Source organism: Nannospalax galili, unplaced genomic scaffold (genome assembly GCF_000622305.1).
Source record: "Nannospalax galili isolate Female #2095 unplaced genomic scaffold, S.galili_v1.0 scaffold485, whole genome shotgun sequence".
Lineage (NCBI taxonomy): Eukaryota > Metazoa > Chordata > Mammalia > Rodentia > Spalacidae > Nannospalax > Nannospalax galili.
Genome location: NW_008354534.1, coordinates 2,032,459 through 2,046,244, shown reverse-complemented (window position 1 = coordinate 2,046,244; position 13,786 = coordinate 2,032,459). Strand labels below are relative to the sequence as shown.

General features: G+C 42.5%; 1 protein-coding gene across 4 annotated transcripts in view; it reads right to left on the bottom strand.

The window, feature by feature from the left end:
* Cacna2d3 (calcium voltage-gated channel auxiliary subunit alpha2delta 3) overlaps positions 1-13,786 on the bottom strand; it is a 918,594-nt gene that overhangs the window by 697,605 nt on the left and 207,203 nt on the right. For all 4 annotated transcript variants that reach the window (XR_003846886.1, XM_008851835.2, XM_008851836.2 and 1 more), the window contains exon 3: positions 8,536-8,652. Coding sequence is in view for 3 of the 4 variants with exons in the window: in XM_008851835.2 (XP_008850057.1) it covers positions 8,536-8,652 (117 nt within the window). In the remaining variant the exon portion in view is untranslated. The remainder of the gene's footprint in view (positions 1-8,535; positions 8,653-13,786) is intronic.

Genomic DNA, 13,786 nt, shown 5'->3' with positions numbered 1-13,786 from the left:
ATGTAATGGAAACCACTTTTCCCTACACTGTTAAGGGAATAATGATAAGGAAAAGGTCTGTATGTGTACAGGACAGACAATATTTCCTATCAGCAACTGGTCAATTCACAGATTACCCAGTTTGCCCCCTTGATGAAAGTAGTTACAAGAGACATCAGCAAAAAAAAAAAAAAAGTTTCCTCTTTCTTCATTGGTGATTGAAAGCAGAAAACAGTATTTTTAAAAGATTTATCTATTTTGTGTGTATGAGTGTCTGCATGCATGCGTGCCATGTGGATGTGGTGCCAGCAGAGGCCAGAAAAGGGAGTCAGATTCCACAGAACTAGAGTTACAGAAGTTTGTGGTTCTCCAAATGGATGCTGAGAACCAAACCCAGTTCCTCTACAAGAGCAGCAAGTGCTCTTAGCCAGTTGAGCCATCTCCAGCCCCAGAACACATCGTTTCTCAGACACACTCATTCTACTTTCAAGAAACAGATGCTGAAATTTTGAGTCGAGCGGAAATAGGAAGGGGGAAACTCAGTGGTATGAGTGTAGCATTTATAAGGTCCTGGGTTTAACACTTAGATTTTAAAATAAAGACAAAAACAAGGCATAAAACAAGTTTTTTAGAAAGACTTGGTTACAGCTCTTACTGGGGGACTAACAGTAATCCTCACAATGAGTGGCTGTGTTCTGCTCCTGAGAACCTCTAATAACTCATTTTGGACTGAATATCTAAAGAAGAGAATCGAAAATGTTAAAGAGCCTTTCTTGACTTAGAAATTTATTAGCAAAACTTCATTTCATTTCCAACTGAATGGACAGCCTTTTGAGAGCATCCCTCACCACCAATTCTCATACTGTCTATAGAGACCAATGAGTTTTGAAACCAAAAGGATTCTTCTAGCCCTGTCACAACCAGGCCCCTCATAACTTCGGCTTCATCCACTTGCCCCAGGCACTTCCAGCTTTTTGTATGCCTCAGTGTGTATGTTTACATGGGAACATAGATATGTTTTATAGTCATACATACGTAGACATGCACCAGTCAAAAACATCTAAAGAAAGTTGCTTTAGTAGTACCCTCTGGCTTTTTGGAAGATTGGTATAAATCTCCACAGCAAGGGAAAGAAATCCATTTTTCTAAGAAGGTAAATGTTTATTAAATGCAAATACTGATATTCGTTACCTAGGAAAAAAACAACTAAGTGCATGTGGAATTTCTCGATAAAAGGCTTTCCAGGCCCAGGTTTCTCTAGATAAGCCCCTATCGGTGAACTGACGCGTGAATGCACTGAAATTGAATTACTGTACAACAGCAATTACTTTCCACAGTACAGCTATAATGGGAATCAGTTCCGCGATGAACAGGAGGTAGCTATAGGAGAGAACTTAACACGAAATCTAGTCTCTGCGTTCTTCCAAGAAGCAAGAATATAGATTTTTAAGCAAAACACTTTTCAAGTGCTGATTTCTCGTTTTATCAATGGAAATCTGAAAAGAGGTGCGAGAGGATCAAGTGTATTCACAGGTACGAGATTCAGGGTGCTTGGGGAATGTATTAAGTATCTTAGCCACAGGTTTGAAAACAACAAACTCTTCATGTCATGAGTTTATTCACTGCTTGCTTTTGATGTCTCTTCACACGCAGTCCTCACTCAATTTTGTCCCATTAGATACTTCTGATTATTTCAATAGTCAATAAAATACTTAATGTTTAGTTTGATATACTACCAAAACATATACTATTTCAGTGTTCTCCCACCCCTCTCCACAGAGAAGTGTTTCAGTTTGTGGAGGTCTGAGCTTTACAGAACTTAGCATAGAGTCAACCCTGCCTGTGCAGAAACCAGGACCCCTGGGAAGATGGGAGGGGTTGCGAGTCTGCCCAGATCTGGGAAGTGAAGGCAAAACAGCTCTTCACACCCCAAGGCCCTTCATAAACCATCCTGGCAGATGCTCCTATGAAATTACAAATTCTCCATGGTGTTTCTTTTGTCTCAATTTCCCAATGTCTGGTCAGTGATACAAACTACAGAAGATCACTGAATCCTGTGACTTTCCCAGGGCCAAGCTACAGTCTGTCCTGAAAGCATGTCCTCATAATCAGTGATGTCAGGAGCTGCAAAGCTCCTTCTGACGTCTTCTCTGTGCACTCTTAGCTCTGCCTGCTCGGAGTTCCCTGGAGCCACAGCAGATGCTTCCAGGTGATTGACAGCTGAGGCTACTCCTTGCGGAGGGCTGGATTTGAAAGACAAAGGTTGGAAGCCAGCTGTCCACATAACCATGACCAAGCAATATTCTGTGTGATGCTTTTTCTTCCCTTCACTTTGGGTACCTTTCTTAACATCAGCAACTCAGGAGACAGGGAAGCTATGTCAAAGTTGCCTTCTGCCAGTCTCTCAGATGAATTCTGACTTGTGTCACAGACAAGCAGTCCAGGTGTCACTTGGAATGGCCCAATGGGAGTGTGCCTCTGGTGGAAGACAGGTGCATATCATTTCTGCTAACTCCAGCATCTGGAAGAGCTCCTTGTAATGTTAATGAACTAAAAGCAAATTGATTCCATTTCTTGTCCATTCAAAGGAAACGGAAACTTGACATCAACCGCTCAGCAACATGCACGGAGGGCTTGGTAGCATGTATCTATTTGAATACAGAAACTGGGAGATGGTGCCTTGTGCATAACTGTTTTGCACAAAAGTAAGCCGCTGTACCGCTCTATCAAACAACCTGGAGCTGGCCTCCCGGCGGATTTACAAAAATTATTCAAACCATCCATGGCATTAAAACATGCTAGAAAATAGAGTTAAGAAACGCTGCCATAACGAAGCACCATTATGCTAATGGAAATTATGGAAGCTAAGGTTATTTGTAATTTGCTAGTCCAAAAAAAAAAAAATGGTGCATGTAGTCCATTACCAGCCCGATGACAGAGGTTATGTAATGGGCAGGCCACTTTAGGTCTCACATTTACCTCAGACATCTGACGGGGAAAAAATAGGACTTTCTGTGATAGGATAATTGCACAGTGGAGAGGAATTCAAATAGGGTCTGAGCATGATAAAATCACTCTGATTCAACTAATCACTGGGCGAAGTGATGGGGGAAAATGATGAAATCAAGCCAGAGAGACAGAGAAGATCCACATTGTTTAACAGACCAGAGATGACAGGCTGTGTGTGTTAAGGGGCTGGGTTGCTGGTCTCATTTCCCCAGAACTAATGGAACCTACCTGCATAGATCAAAGGTGCGCCTATGACCACTGCCTCCATGGCTAGTGCCAGTCCCCAGGCACTTCACACACATCGGCAGCAATTGAACATTCATTGCTGCGTGCCAATCAGGTTCTCTTTTTACATGCTCTTAAGTCACGAGTGACACATGACCAGCACAGGGTACCAAGAAGGATGGAGGCCCCCAATGCTGACCTGATACAAACTGCTAGGGGTAGGAACAAGGGCTTGGGACCCAACAATCTTACAATCTGTTCTGTTCCTGGGCTATTGTCCTCTTGGTGGGAGTCATGGGAAAGGACCACACTCTTTTTAGATTGGAGCATTTTAATACAATGCTATAGGATGGGTCCAGTACCAAATACAAAGACTCCCAGTCACCACTCCCTTGGTTTCAACATAAACCGTGACAGTGCCGCATGGCTCCTGAGTGCTGCTAAAGAGGTACCTGGTTGCAGTGGGGACCAGGCCCAGCTCAACTGTCTCCAGAGAAGACCACTGGATGCTACAGCTTAGTGGATAAACACTGCCTAGCAGGCATGAGACCCTGGACCACAATAAAAATAAAAGCCCAGGGGTGAGACACCACAGAACAGTGCTGTGCTCACCAAGATATGGCAGAATCAAGTCTGCTTAAAAGCAGCTGTATGTGTATTTTGAAACATATATTTCAGAAAATCTAGGCTGCCTTTATCCTGGAAACATTTCAATTCAGAGCAATTTCTTTTTCTTCTCAAAGGAACTGCACCAGCCATGTCAAATAGATTTTTTTTTACCCTCACTAATTTAGAGCAAAATGGTTTCAGAATTAGACAATACATAGGGGCTGAACCCAGCTCACGCTCCCTGCCATCCTCACCCAGGTGCATCCTCTGTCAAATGATGAAAGAAGCCCTTAACCAGAAGAAACAGCCCCATCACAGTGTGTTTTCTGTTTTCCAGGCATTGTGCATCGCACAGATACACAGCAATGGTGTACACTTACCTCTCCAGGATGCAAAACTACAAACCCCACCAAGCCCTGGAGTGTGACCTGGGTAAGCGACTTCATGCAGCTCAGCCTGTTTGCTCATTTCTAGAACAATGATCACAACTCCTGGGGTGAACACAAGAGCTAAATGACATAACCTATTAGCACAGGACCAAGTGCATCACGAGCTCCCTAGACGTATAAGCACGTGATCGTCCCACAGCTCCAGGAGGGTACGAGAGGAAAGAGAGGCCCACAGGGGTTAGACGGTGTCCTCACTGGCCTCTCACCTTGGGGTGGAAATAAAATTTGGATTAGCACTTCCAAAGCCCATGTTATACCCATCGCAAAGGTTCCCATGTTGCAAGGTCCAGGTTCCCGTGTTTCCGTCACGGCAGCATGCTGCACATGCCCTCCCTCAAGCACCTGAGGCTCCAAACAGCCCGGTTTTCTTGTCTGCTAATTGTGGAGGTGGAATCGAAGGACACGTATTTTCTTTTCTACACTAAAGTTCTGTAAGTCACAGAGAAATGCACGTGAAAGCAGCACTTGCCCATTCAAACTGATAATGCTGCTGCAAGAGTTCAGAAAAAGTGAAAAATAGAATAGGATAGAATATTTTTAAAGGGACTGGGGAGATGGTTCAGCTGCTAAGAGCACTGGCGACTCTTGCAGAGGACCTGGATTTGATTCCCAGAACCCACATGGTGGCTATCAATCGTCTATAACTCCAGTTCCAGAGGAATTTGATGCTCTCCTCTGACTTCCATGGGCATTGCATGACACAGGTGCACTTACAAACATGTAGACAACACACTCACATACAGAAAAAAAATATTTAAAATAAAATGAAAACAAGCAAGCTGTGACGCACACTTGTAACCCTGGCACTCAAGACGTTACAGCCACATGGCAGCTAACGACTGTCCGTAACTCCAGTTCCAAGAGATCCGACAGCCTCTTCTGTCCTCCGTGGCCATTGCACAACACGGGTGCACTTACCTACATACAGGCATAACACTCATACACATAAAATAAAACTAATAAATATTTTTTAAAATGGATTAGTTCTTTGAGAGCTTCATACAGTGTACTTTGATCATGTTCACTGCACTCCACAGGTCTACCCCCCATCCCTACCCACCTAATGTGGTGTCCTCTTTTCCTGTGTGGCCCATATACTCTTGGGTGGATGGCCATCCACTGGAGCGTAGTTGACCTAACAAGAGCCAGACCCATAAAGAAACGTGACTCTAATTCTCCCAGCACCTACCAACTGCCAAAAGCTCTTCAGCTAGGGGTGGGACATCTTGTCTATCTCCCCTCTCCAGTCAATCCTGACTACACAGTTGGACTGACTGAGTCAAAAAAAAAAAAAAAATAGAAGATCAAGTCCCTTGCCATCAGGCAAGCCTGAACACTTGAGTTCAACCCCTGGGACCCATATAGTGGAAGGAGAGAACGGATACCTGCAAGCTGTCCTCTCACCTCCACACATGCACTGTGGCACATGTGTATACACACACACACAAACACACACACACACACACACTAAATCAATCAATCACTATAATAAATTTTTAAAACTCCCAAATTAAAAATAAAATTAAATGAAAAACAAAAGTGTACATATATCATAGGAATGTATATTATAAAATACACATTCACATATATGTGCATATACATGTAAGGATGATTCAGGAAAGTACTTAAATATCACTGGGAGGGCCATGAACTGACATAGCCTTAATGGGACAGAAATGTTTTCCAAAGCACATAAACCTTAAAGGTAGGTTAGGAACCTTTGAGCTGCCCTCCAGGGTTGGGAATTCACATTAAGGAAACCAAGGTCTAGTCAGGAAACTGAGCACACAGAGGTGAGGAGCAATGCAGACACTAGTAGCTGGGAGCCCCATCCCAATGTGACCTCAGAGAAGCTACGTAACTTCTACCTCTCAGTCTCCCTTTTGTACACTGGAGGTGATGACAGCAACCTCAGTCATGGGGCTATTAGGACAAGATACGGGAGAACAGGTGAAATCCTTCCAGCAGGTAGTAGGTACCAGGATGCTTGGTTTATGATTAACATGCAAGAAGATTCACTGTAGTAACACTCATTTCCAAAGGTGCAAACAACTTAAATGTCCAAATATGTAGAAGCAGTGGAATCGGTACTAAGTACTGGTTGACTAATATGTTACTCAGCCATCTAAGAAAATCACAAGGTGCAATGATGAGAGAAATTACAACAGGGTGGTAGAAAGAAAAGATAAAAAACTGGATTAAAGGGTGAACAGATGCCATCATTTGTGAATTAGAAAGAAGAAAAACGCACACAAGTGCACACACAGAAATGCAGAGACTGTCAAGAAAGCACACGAGAAGGCCAGCCGGACTTTTATGCCAGATGCTGAGAATGTTAGGTGATTTTATTTTTCTTTGTGTGATGGTTAATCTTGGGTCTCAACTTGACGGATCTAGAATTACCTAGGAGACACAGCTCTGGGTTTGTCTGTGAGGGAATTTCTGTATTGATTTAACTGAGGTGGGAAGACCAACTCCGAATCTGTATGACACCATTCGGTGCCAGGCAGTCCTAGACTGACTGAAAAGGAGAAAGCAAGCTGACAGCAGCAGTCCACTCCCTCTGCCTCCTGACTGCGGATGCCATGTGACCAGCAGCCTCACACTCTGGCCTCCATGCCTTCTCTGCCATGATGGACTGACCCTCAAATTGTGAGCCAAAATAAACCCTTCCTTCCTGAAGTTGCTATGGTCAGATATTTGGCCTGAGCAGTGACAAAATTAATTAATACACTGTGCTTGATATTTTTTCAATATGTTCTAAAAGCTCTATCAAAGAAAGGTCCATTTTTAAGCAGAAAATGATCATAAATGATTTTTAAATTATTATTCTTATCTCTAGGGTTCTACTTCTGATATTTGAATGGGAACTGTGCTGCCATGTCCCTTAGGAAAACTGTATGCTTCAAGGTGGTGACATAGGACATGTTGAAAACCACCACGCAGCTTCCAGGACTGGCTGTCGGCACACTGTTTTGTGGCAGATAAAAGTGTTTTCTTTGAGGCTCTTTGGAGCTTCCATCAAGAAGTCTGATCTTATTTCAACAAAAGCCAGTTCACAGTAGTGGCCCCCATTCTCTGAGCACTACATCCCTGCAGGGCCTGTGCTAATGCTTCACTATCAAGCTTTGCTTTGTCCTCCCTTGTTCCTGTGTGATCTTGCCCCGATTTTATAGATGAACAGATCAAGGCTCAATGGAGATTGTTTTACCAAAGAGCAAAGCCACATATGTGATAAGGTGGGCTTTATATGCAGGTCAAGCTCATGGTTTCACAAAGATTCTCCAATACGGAATAGGGGGAAGTAGAGGTGTGAAACTAGCAGGTCTAAGATAGACATAACTTAAAGAAATTTGAAATTTGGTTTGGCAATTAAGCATGAGAAAAGTTAAAGGAGGAACTTACTGTTTATGGCAAAATGTTTTAGGAGAAGTTTTTAGAATGGAAAGTTAAACAAAGTAGATATTAGGAATAAAAAACTAGACTGCAAGCTGGGCATGGCGGCACACGCCTTTAATCCCAGCACTCGGGAGGCAGAGGCAGGCAGATCTCTGTGAGTTTGAGGCCAGCCTGGTCTACATAGTGAGTTCCAGGACAGCTGGAGCTACAGGGATACCCTGTCTCAAAAAAAAAAAAAAAAAAAAAACTAGACTGCAATTTTCTACATAACTGTGCATCAATATAGGATATTGAAAATTTCACATGGCCCAGATCAAGAAAATAAGATGCCCTTCTTGGTTGGTGCTAAGAAATAAAGGAGCAAGCCATCTTAGAAATCTGAAACCATACCCCTGTGTACTGTAGTTCCGTTCATATGGCTAATCTTATGAAATTTCAGTGAGCTCTTTTGATCAATGAAAACACTGTAATCTCAATAATGTTCCAGTAAAAAAAGGAGAACATCCAACTTCTTCCAGACTTCATCTGCCCATTGAGATGTTCAGTTCTGCAATATGACGATCATTGCTTAAGGTCTCTCCAGCTGCCTTGTTGAACCACAGCATAACTTTGAGTGACCCTGAGTAGTTACTGAGCACATCAGAGTCGAGAACACACTCTCTGCAGCCCCCCTGCTGAAGACATAACATCCTAAGAGAAAAACTTGCACTGGAACTCCACATAAAAAAGGACAATGGGAAATCACGTTCCTTGGTCACCAGACTGAGGAAATACAAGAGTTTCCATAGTACTCAACCTTTGCAAGCTGGATTCATCAGTTCCAGTCCCGGAAGCTACGTGTCTCTGGGCAACACAGAGGACTTACCCGCACTGCCTCTGACTTCTTGTAAAACATCTCCTCCATGTTCTTTGCCAGCTTTTTCACCAGTTGGAGGCCGTCGATTTCTTCAATGGCAACATCTTTCTCATATTCCTTGTATTTCTGTAAGGAGAGGGGGCACTATTAAAGGCACGTGATTTTGAGACACCATACATGGGCTTTCCTCCAGTGGATAAACAAAAGTAAATTTTACTATCACCGTGTCTGTTGGAGTTGAAGACATTAGGTTTATTTCACAATGACTAGAGAAACATGAAAACTGAGCCAGCCTCAGGTTGAAAGCTGACCTACCAACCAGGAAAGGGATCATTGTCAGCCAGCCAAATGCCTTCTCATCTGACTGTTCCTGAGGTATGTGACTCACAGTTTCCTTGCCTTCTCAGCTAAACACAGTTTTAAATAAAAAACTCACCATATACTGAAGATCATATATTAAGAAGAGAAGCTATACTCAGAAAGAAAAATATTAGACTGGGGTATAACTCTGTGGTGGAGTGCCTGCTTAACACACTCCGGGTTCAATCACTAGACAAGTGATATGCCCTTTCTCTTATATTCATAATCTATATTTTTTTAAAAGTAAGACATGAAAGTAGAAGGGAGTGTTTGGGAAGAGGAACAAGATTAGCAGGAGCAGAAGGAGGAGAGTAGAGAGTGTTGGGGAGAATATAATCAAAGTACATTATACACATGTATGAGAATATCACAGTGGGGCTGGGGAGACACCTTAGTCAGTAAAGTGCTTGCCATGTAAGCACAAGGGCTCAAGTTCAATCTCCAAGAACACACACACACACATATAATAATAATAATAATAATAATAATAATAGTGAGCTTATTCTTTCTCCAAAGCTCAATGCATCAAGATGTTACCTAAATTCAAAATAAAGATCTTTACTTCTCTTTTACAAAATTAAAAATAGAGACTGGAGAGATGGCTCAATGGTTAAGAGCACTGGCTGCTCTTGCAGAGGACCTGGGTTTGATTCCCAGCACCCCACATGGCAGTTAACAATCATCCATAAATCCAGTTCTAGGGAATCCAATGCTATCTTCTGACTTCTGCAGGCATTGCACAACATGAGTCCACTTACATACATGCAGGCAATACACTCATACACATAAAATAAAAGTAATAAAATAAAAATAAAATATTTTTAATTAATTCATTAATTAAAAAATAAGTTGGCTTACTGTTTGTAATGTGAAAAGCTCATTGAGCCATGTGCTCCTCTTGTGAATTGGCCACATGGCCTTAATCCCTCAGGCCCTTCTTTGCCCTCCACCAAAGATAGGGCATGAATGTGTGTGTGCATCTTTACCTATCAAAGCATCACAACACTGCAAATAGCATGCTTATCTCACTGAAAGTACTGAGAGAAATTTACAACATCCATTTCTGATTATGTGTTATGCGTTGTTCTAGGTCTAGGGATCAGAAAGGGCAAGATTCTCTGGTAAGATAGGATTTGACTTTTACTTACCCATTTCATGCTGAATATACTGCGTCAATAAGGAAAAAGCAGGGCTCTCGCTTGGAAGCACAGTTCCAAGAGAATTTGAAGGAACAAATTCTCAGTAGTTGGTGTCCACTCTTGGCCTTACAACAGATGCTGAGAGTCAGGCTGTTCTTTCCTAAGGTGTAATTATAACGTGGCATGGAAAACGCTGTAGGCACACACCTTTACTCTAACCACTGGGGCGGTGGAGGCAGAATGGAACCCTGAAGCTTGCTAGCCACCTACCCTAGCCTACTCTGCAAACTCCAGGCCAGAGAGAGACCCTATCTCAAAGGAAAAAAAAAAGGTAGAAGGCACCTGAGGAACAATATCTAAAGTTGTTCACTGGCATCCACATCCCTGTGCACACAGATCCTTGCTCCTCTGCATACACATGAATATGCACACACACATATACATACATACATACATATACAAAAAATAAAACATCAAAATAAAATCCATAATTGTGTACATTGACCATTAATTTAGAAGATAATCATAGACTCTGGTAACTAATCTGTTTAATCAAGTAGTCCTCAAAATAGTTCAGAAACTCTTGAAGTTTCCTCAGACCCTCTCAGAGGTCCATGAAGTTCTTCTCCCCACAGCAGATCTAAGGGAGGCTGGCTCACTTCAAGGATATCAACAAATGACAACAGACTGACACAGAAGCAAATGTGAGACTGCAGCCATCTCCTCTTAAGTCAACCGTTAAGGAAATCTGCAAATTTTTCTTATTTTAGAAAGTAGTCATTTTCCATAAAATGTTATTTATATAATACAATTTTCTTTTGAATTAATTTCTCTTTAAATTTCTAGGTCTTAAAATCAAATGTGGCAAATACCAAGAGATACAGCCCACGCGAACAGAAACTCTGAGGGGCTCTTTAGGGGTTTATAGGAACATAAAGGGATCCTGAGACAAGAGTTGGTTTAACTAGGGATTTAGCTTTGTTGTCATTGAAATGAAAAATTGTTTCTTAATGGGAGTCTTCCAAAAGGAGTTCAAAATACTCTGAAGTCAGTACGAAAACAGCATAATGATATTTATGTGGTTATAAAAAGGCTGGGGAACTGAAAATGTGGGGGACTTGTGTTCCCTCTACTTGTGGAGGAAACTGAACTGCTAACCCCTCACCTCAAGCTCTTGCTCAGGAAAAACAAGGGGTCATATTGTATCTTGGCTCTCTAGTATATAGAGTTATTTTTATGTGGTAACTATAAGGATATTTAGTGGCAGGAAAATTTCTAAGACGTGAATGTGTGTTTTTCTCTTCACTCCACCCCACCCCCTTTGCCTTCGGACATGGAAACTGGAAGGAGGCAGATTTTTTCTGGCTCAGCAGAGGCTCGAGTAGGAAAACAGTACGTGTACATGTGTCACTTGTAAACATCCCTTCCCAGTTCAAATTTCTAAATCTTCTGAGACAATAAAACTGGTCATTCTAAAGGAGAAAGCGAGGAGATATAGATGCTAGTTCAGCAGTGGAGCACTAGCCTAGCATGGACGGGATCGGATCCCCACCACGACAACACAACCAAAGCAAAACCCTTCTTGTCGGTCAGGAAAAGATTAAAGTTTGAGGACAGGGGTAGCAATTCCAAGAAAAGGAACAAACATAAAGAAGGAATTCTCTGAATTGCTAAGACTTACAGGAAATCCTTAACATCTTGTCAGGGCATCCAGCATCCAGCAGGAGGGGCATCTGGCCTTCTGTTCTAGGAATAGCAAATCCTATCCTCTCTCTCACACAGCAGGCATGATCATAGACGTGGACTTCACAGTGCATACCACCAGACACCAGCAGAGGAGGAAAGCAACAAGGGACCCTAAGACTGGACATTGAGACATCTGACCTTGGGTGTCTTAGAATTAACTTGATCTTGAACTGTAAATGCTATTCTGAGCCACTTGAGTGTGGACCATCTGCTGTGTTATTTACTAGACATTCTGGACCATTCTGCACAGTCCTGTCATGTCTCAGGAACTGTAGGCCCATGCTTCTCCTTGTTTCCTAAGAACATAATAAAGATCACATGAATTCCTCTTGAGGGCCTCTCTCTTGCATCTCACCTACAAATCATTATTCCTTCCCCTAGTTACCTCCTCCTCCACAGTACAGCTGTTTTGGTCTTCTAAGAGAAGGTAGCTGTGCCTATTTCCCAGAACACAGGAGCTAGCCCTAGAGGCTGTGCTCATCTCTCCCAATATTGCAGCTGGAGTGGCTGAAGAGGCAGGTATAGGTGCTATGGTTGCTGATCTATCCAGGGCTCACACTCATAGGGAATCTTTGAACAGATAGAGATGATGGACATGATGATGATGATGGTGATGATGGTGATGATGGTAATGATGGTGGTGGTGATGATGATGATAGGCTGTGATACAATGAAATATGAGATACAGGCAAGGAGGCAGGTACACTGTCCATTAGCTCTCTAAAGGTGACATCACCCACCTGTGGGAAGTAAATGATTTGGCCTAGGATGTGGGACCCTGACCAGCCCAACCCAGGCTAATGGTGTCCTCTGGTGTCTGAATAAAACTTCAGTGACCATCACCAGAAACTTTCCCTAAGTTCAAAGCAAGGCAGACCTTTGGAGCCAAAAATTTTAGGGGTTTTCTGCTACCCACAAGATGTGCTCCAAAAGCTCACAGCAGGAGCCAGGTTTCACGCTCAAGACCAATTCTCTACCTAACAGACAGAAAGCAACAAAACGAATATCAACCTCATTTTCACAAAGTCACTGAAAGAAATCTATAGTTTCACTGATTCTGTGACTTTAGGTGATCTAGATGGATTTCACAGTGAACCCTCATCTGACCCTTTCGGATTTTATATCAGGCCCCAATATTCTGATCACATCAATGTTTACATGTGTTTCCCTCCAAACACACATCCAGAGGAGAATCAACTTATTTAACTGGCTATCCATCAAGCTGCCAGTAAGATCTCCCTGAACTTCTCCTGAATCTGCTCTGTGAAAAGCAGCTGTTGCTCTGAGTGATCACCCAAGACGACTGGGGCCTGTGTTACAGTCATTACTCTCCACACGAAGCTCTCTGCCAGGCTGATTCCAGATCTGGGACAAACTCAGAAGCTCATTGCTTTTCTCCATCTTCCTGCCTGCATCATCTCCCTGTAGCACATGTGCCAACAGGTTCTCTCTGCTAATGGACCAAGTGTGCTCTCCTTTCTTTCCACTTGGGGAAGCCATCCCACACAAAGCAACATCCAGCCTTTTTAGGATGTCAGTGCCTGCTGGAATCAGGTTGCTTTAGTCTTACTGGGAAATAGTCCACCTTGCTGGAATCAGAAGATTTAGAAGAACAGAGAGAGTAACTCAATATTGTCATTAATCAGCGGCAAACCTTTAGTGGCTTGACACACACATATCAAAGAAGGAAACTTGAAAAGGACTTTCCAGGGACTAGTGACACATACTTCTCTTGCAGCAACCTGAGTTTGGTTCCCGGCACCTACATCAGGCAGATCACAACTGCCTGTAACTAGTTCCTGGGGGATCCATCACCTTTGATTTCTGTAGGCACCGACAAACACTATAAATCACTGAATCACATATCTTAAAAATTAAACTATATGTGAATTACATCTCAATAAAAACAATTTTTAAAACATGTCTGGCACCCAAAAGGGAAGTATAACCAAAGATTAAAGGGGCCAACATAATATCATAAGAGCATACATATACATAACTAAAAGTTACTCGAC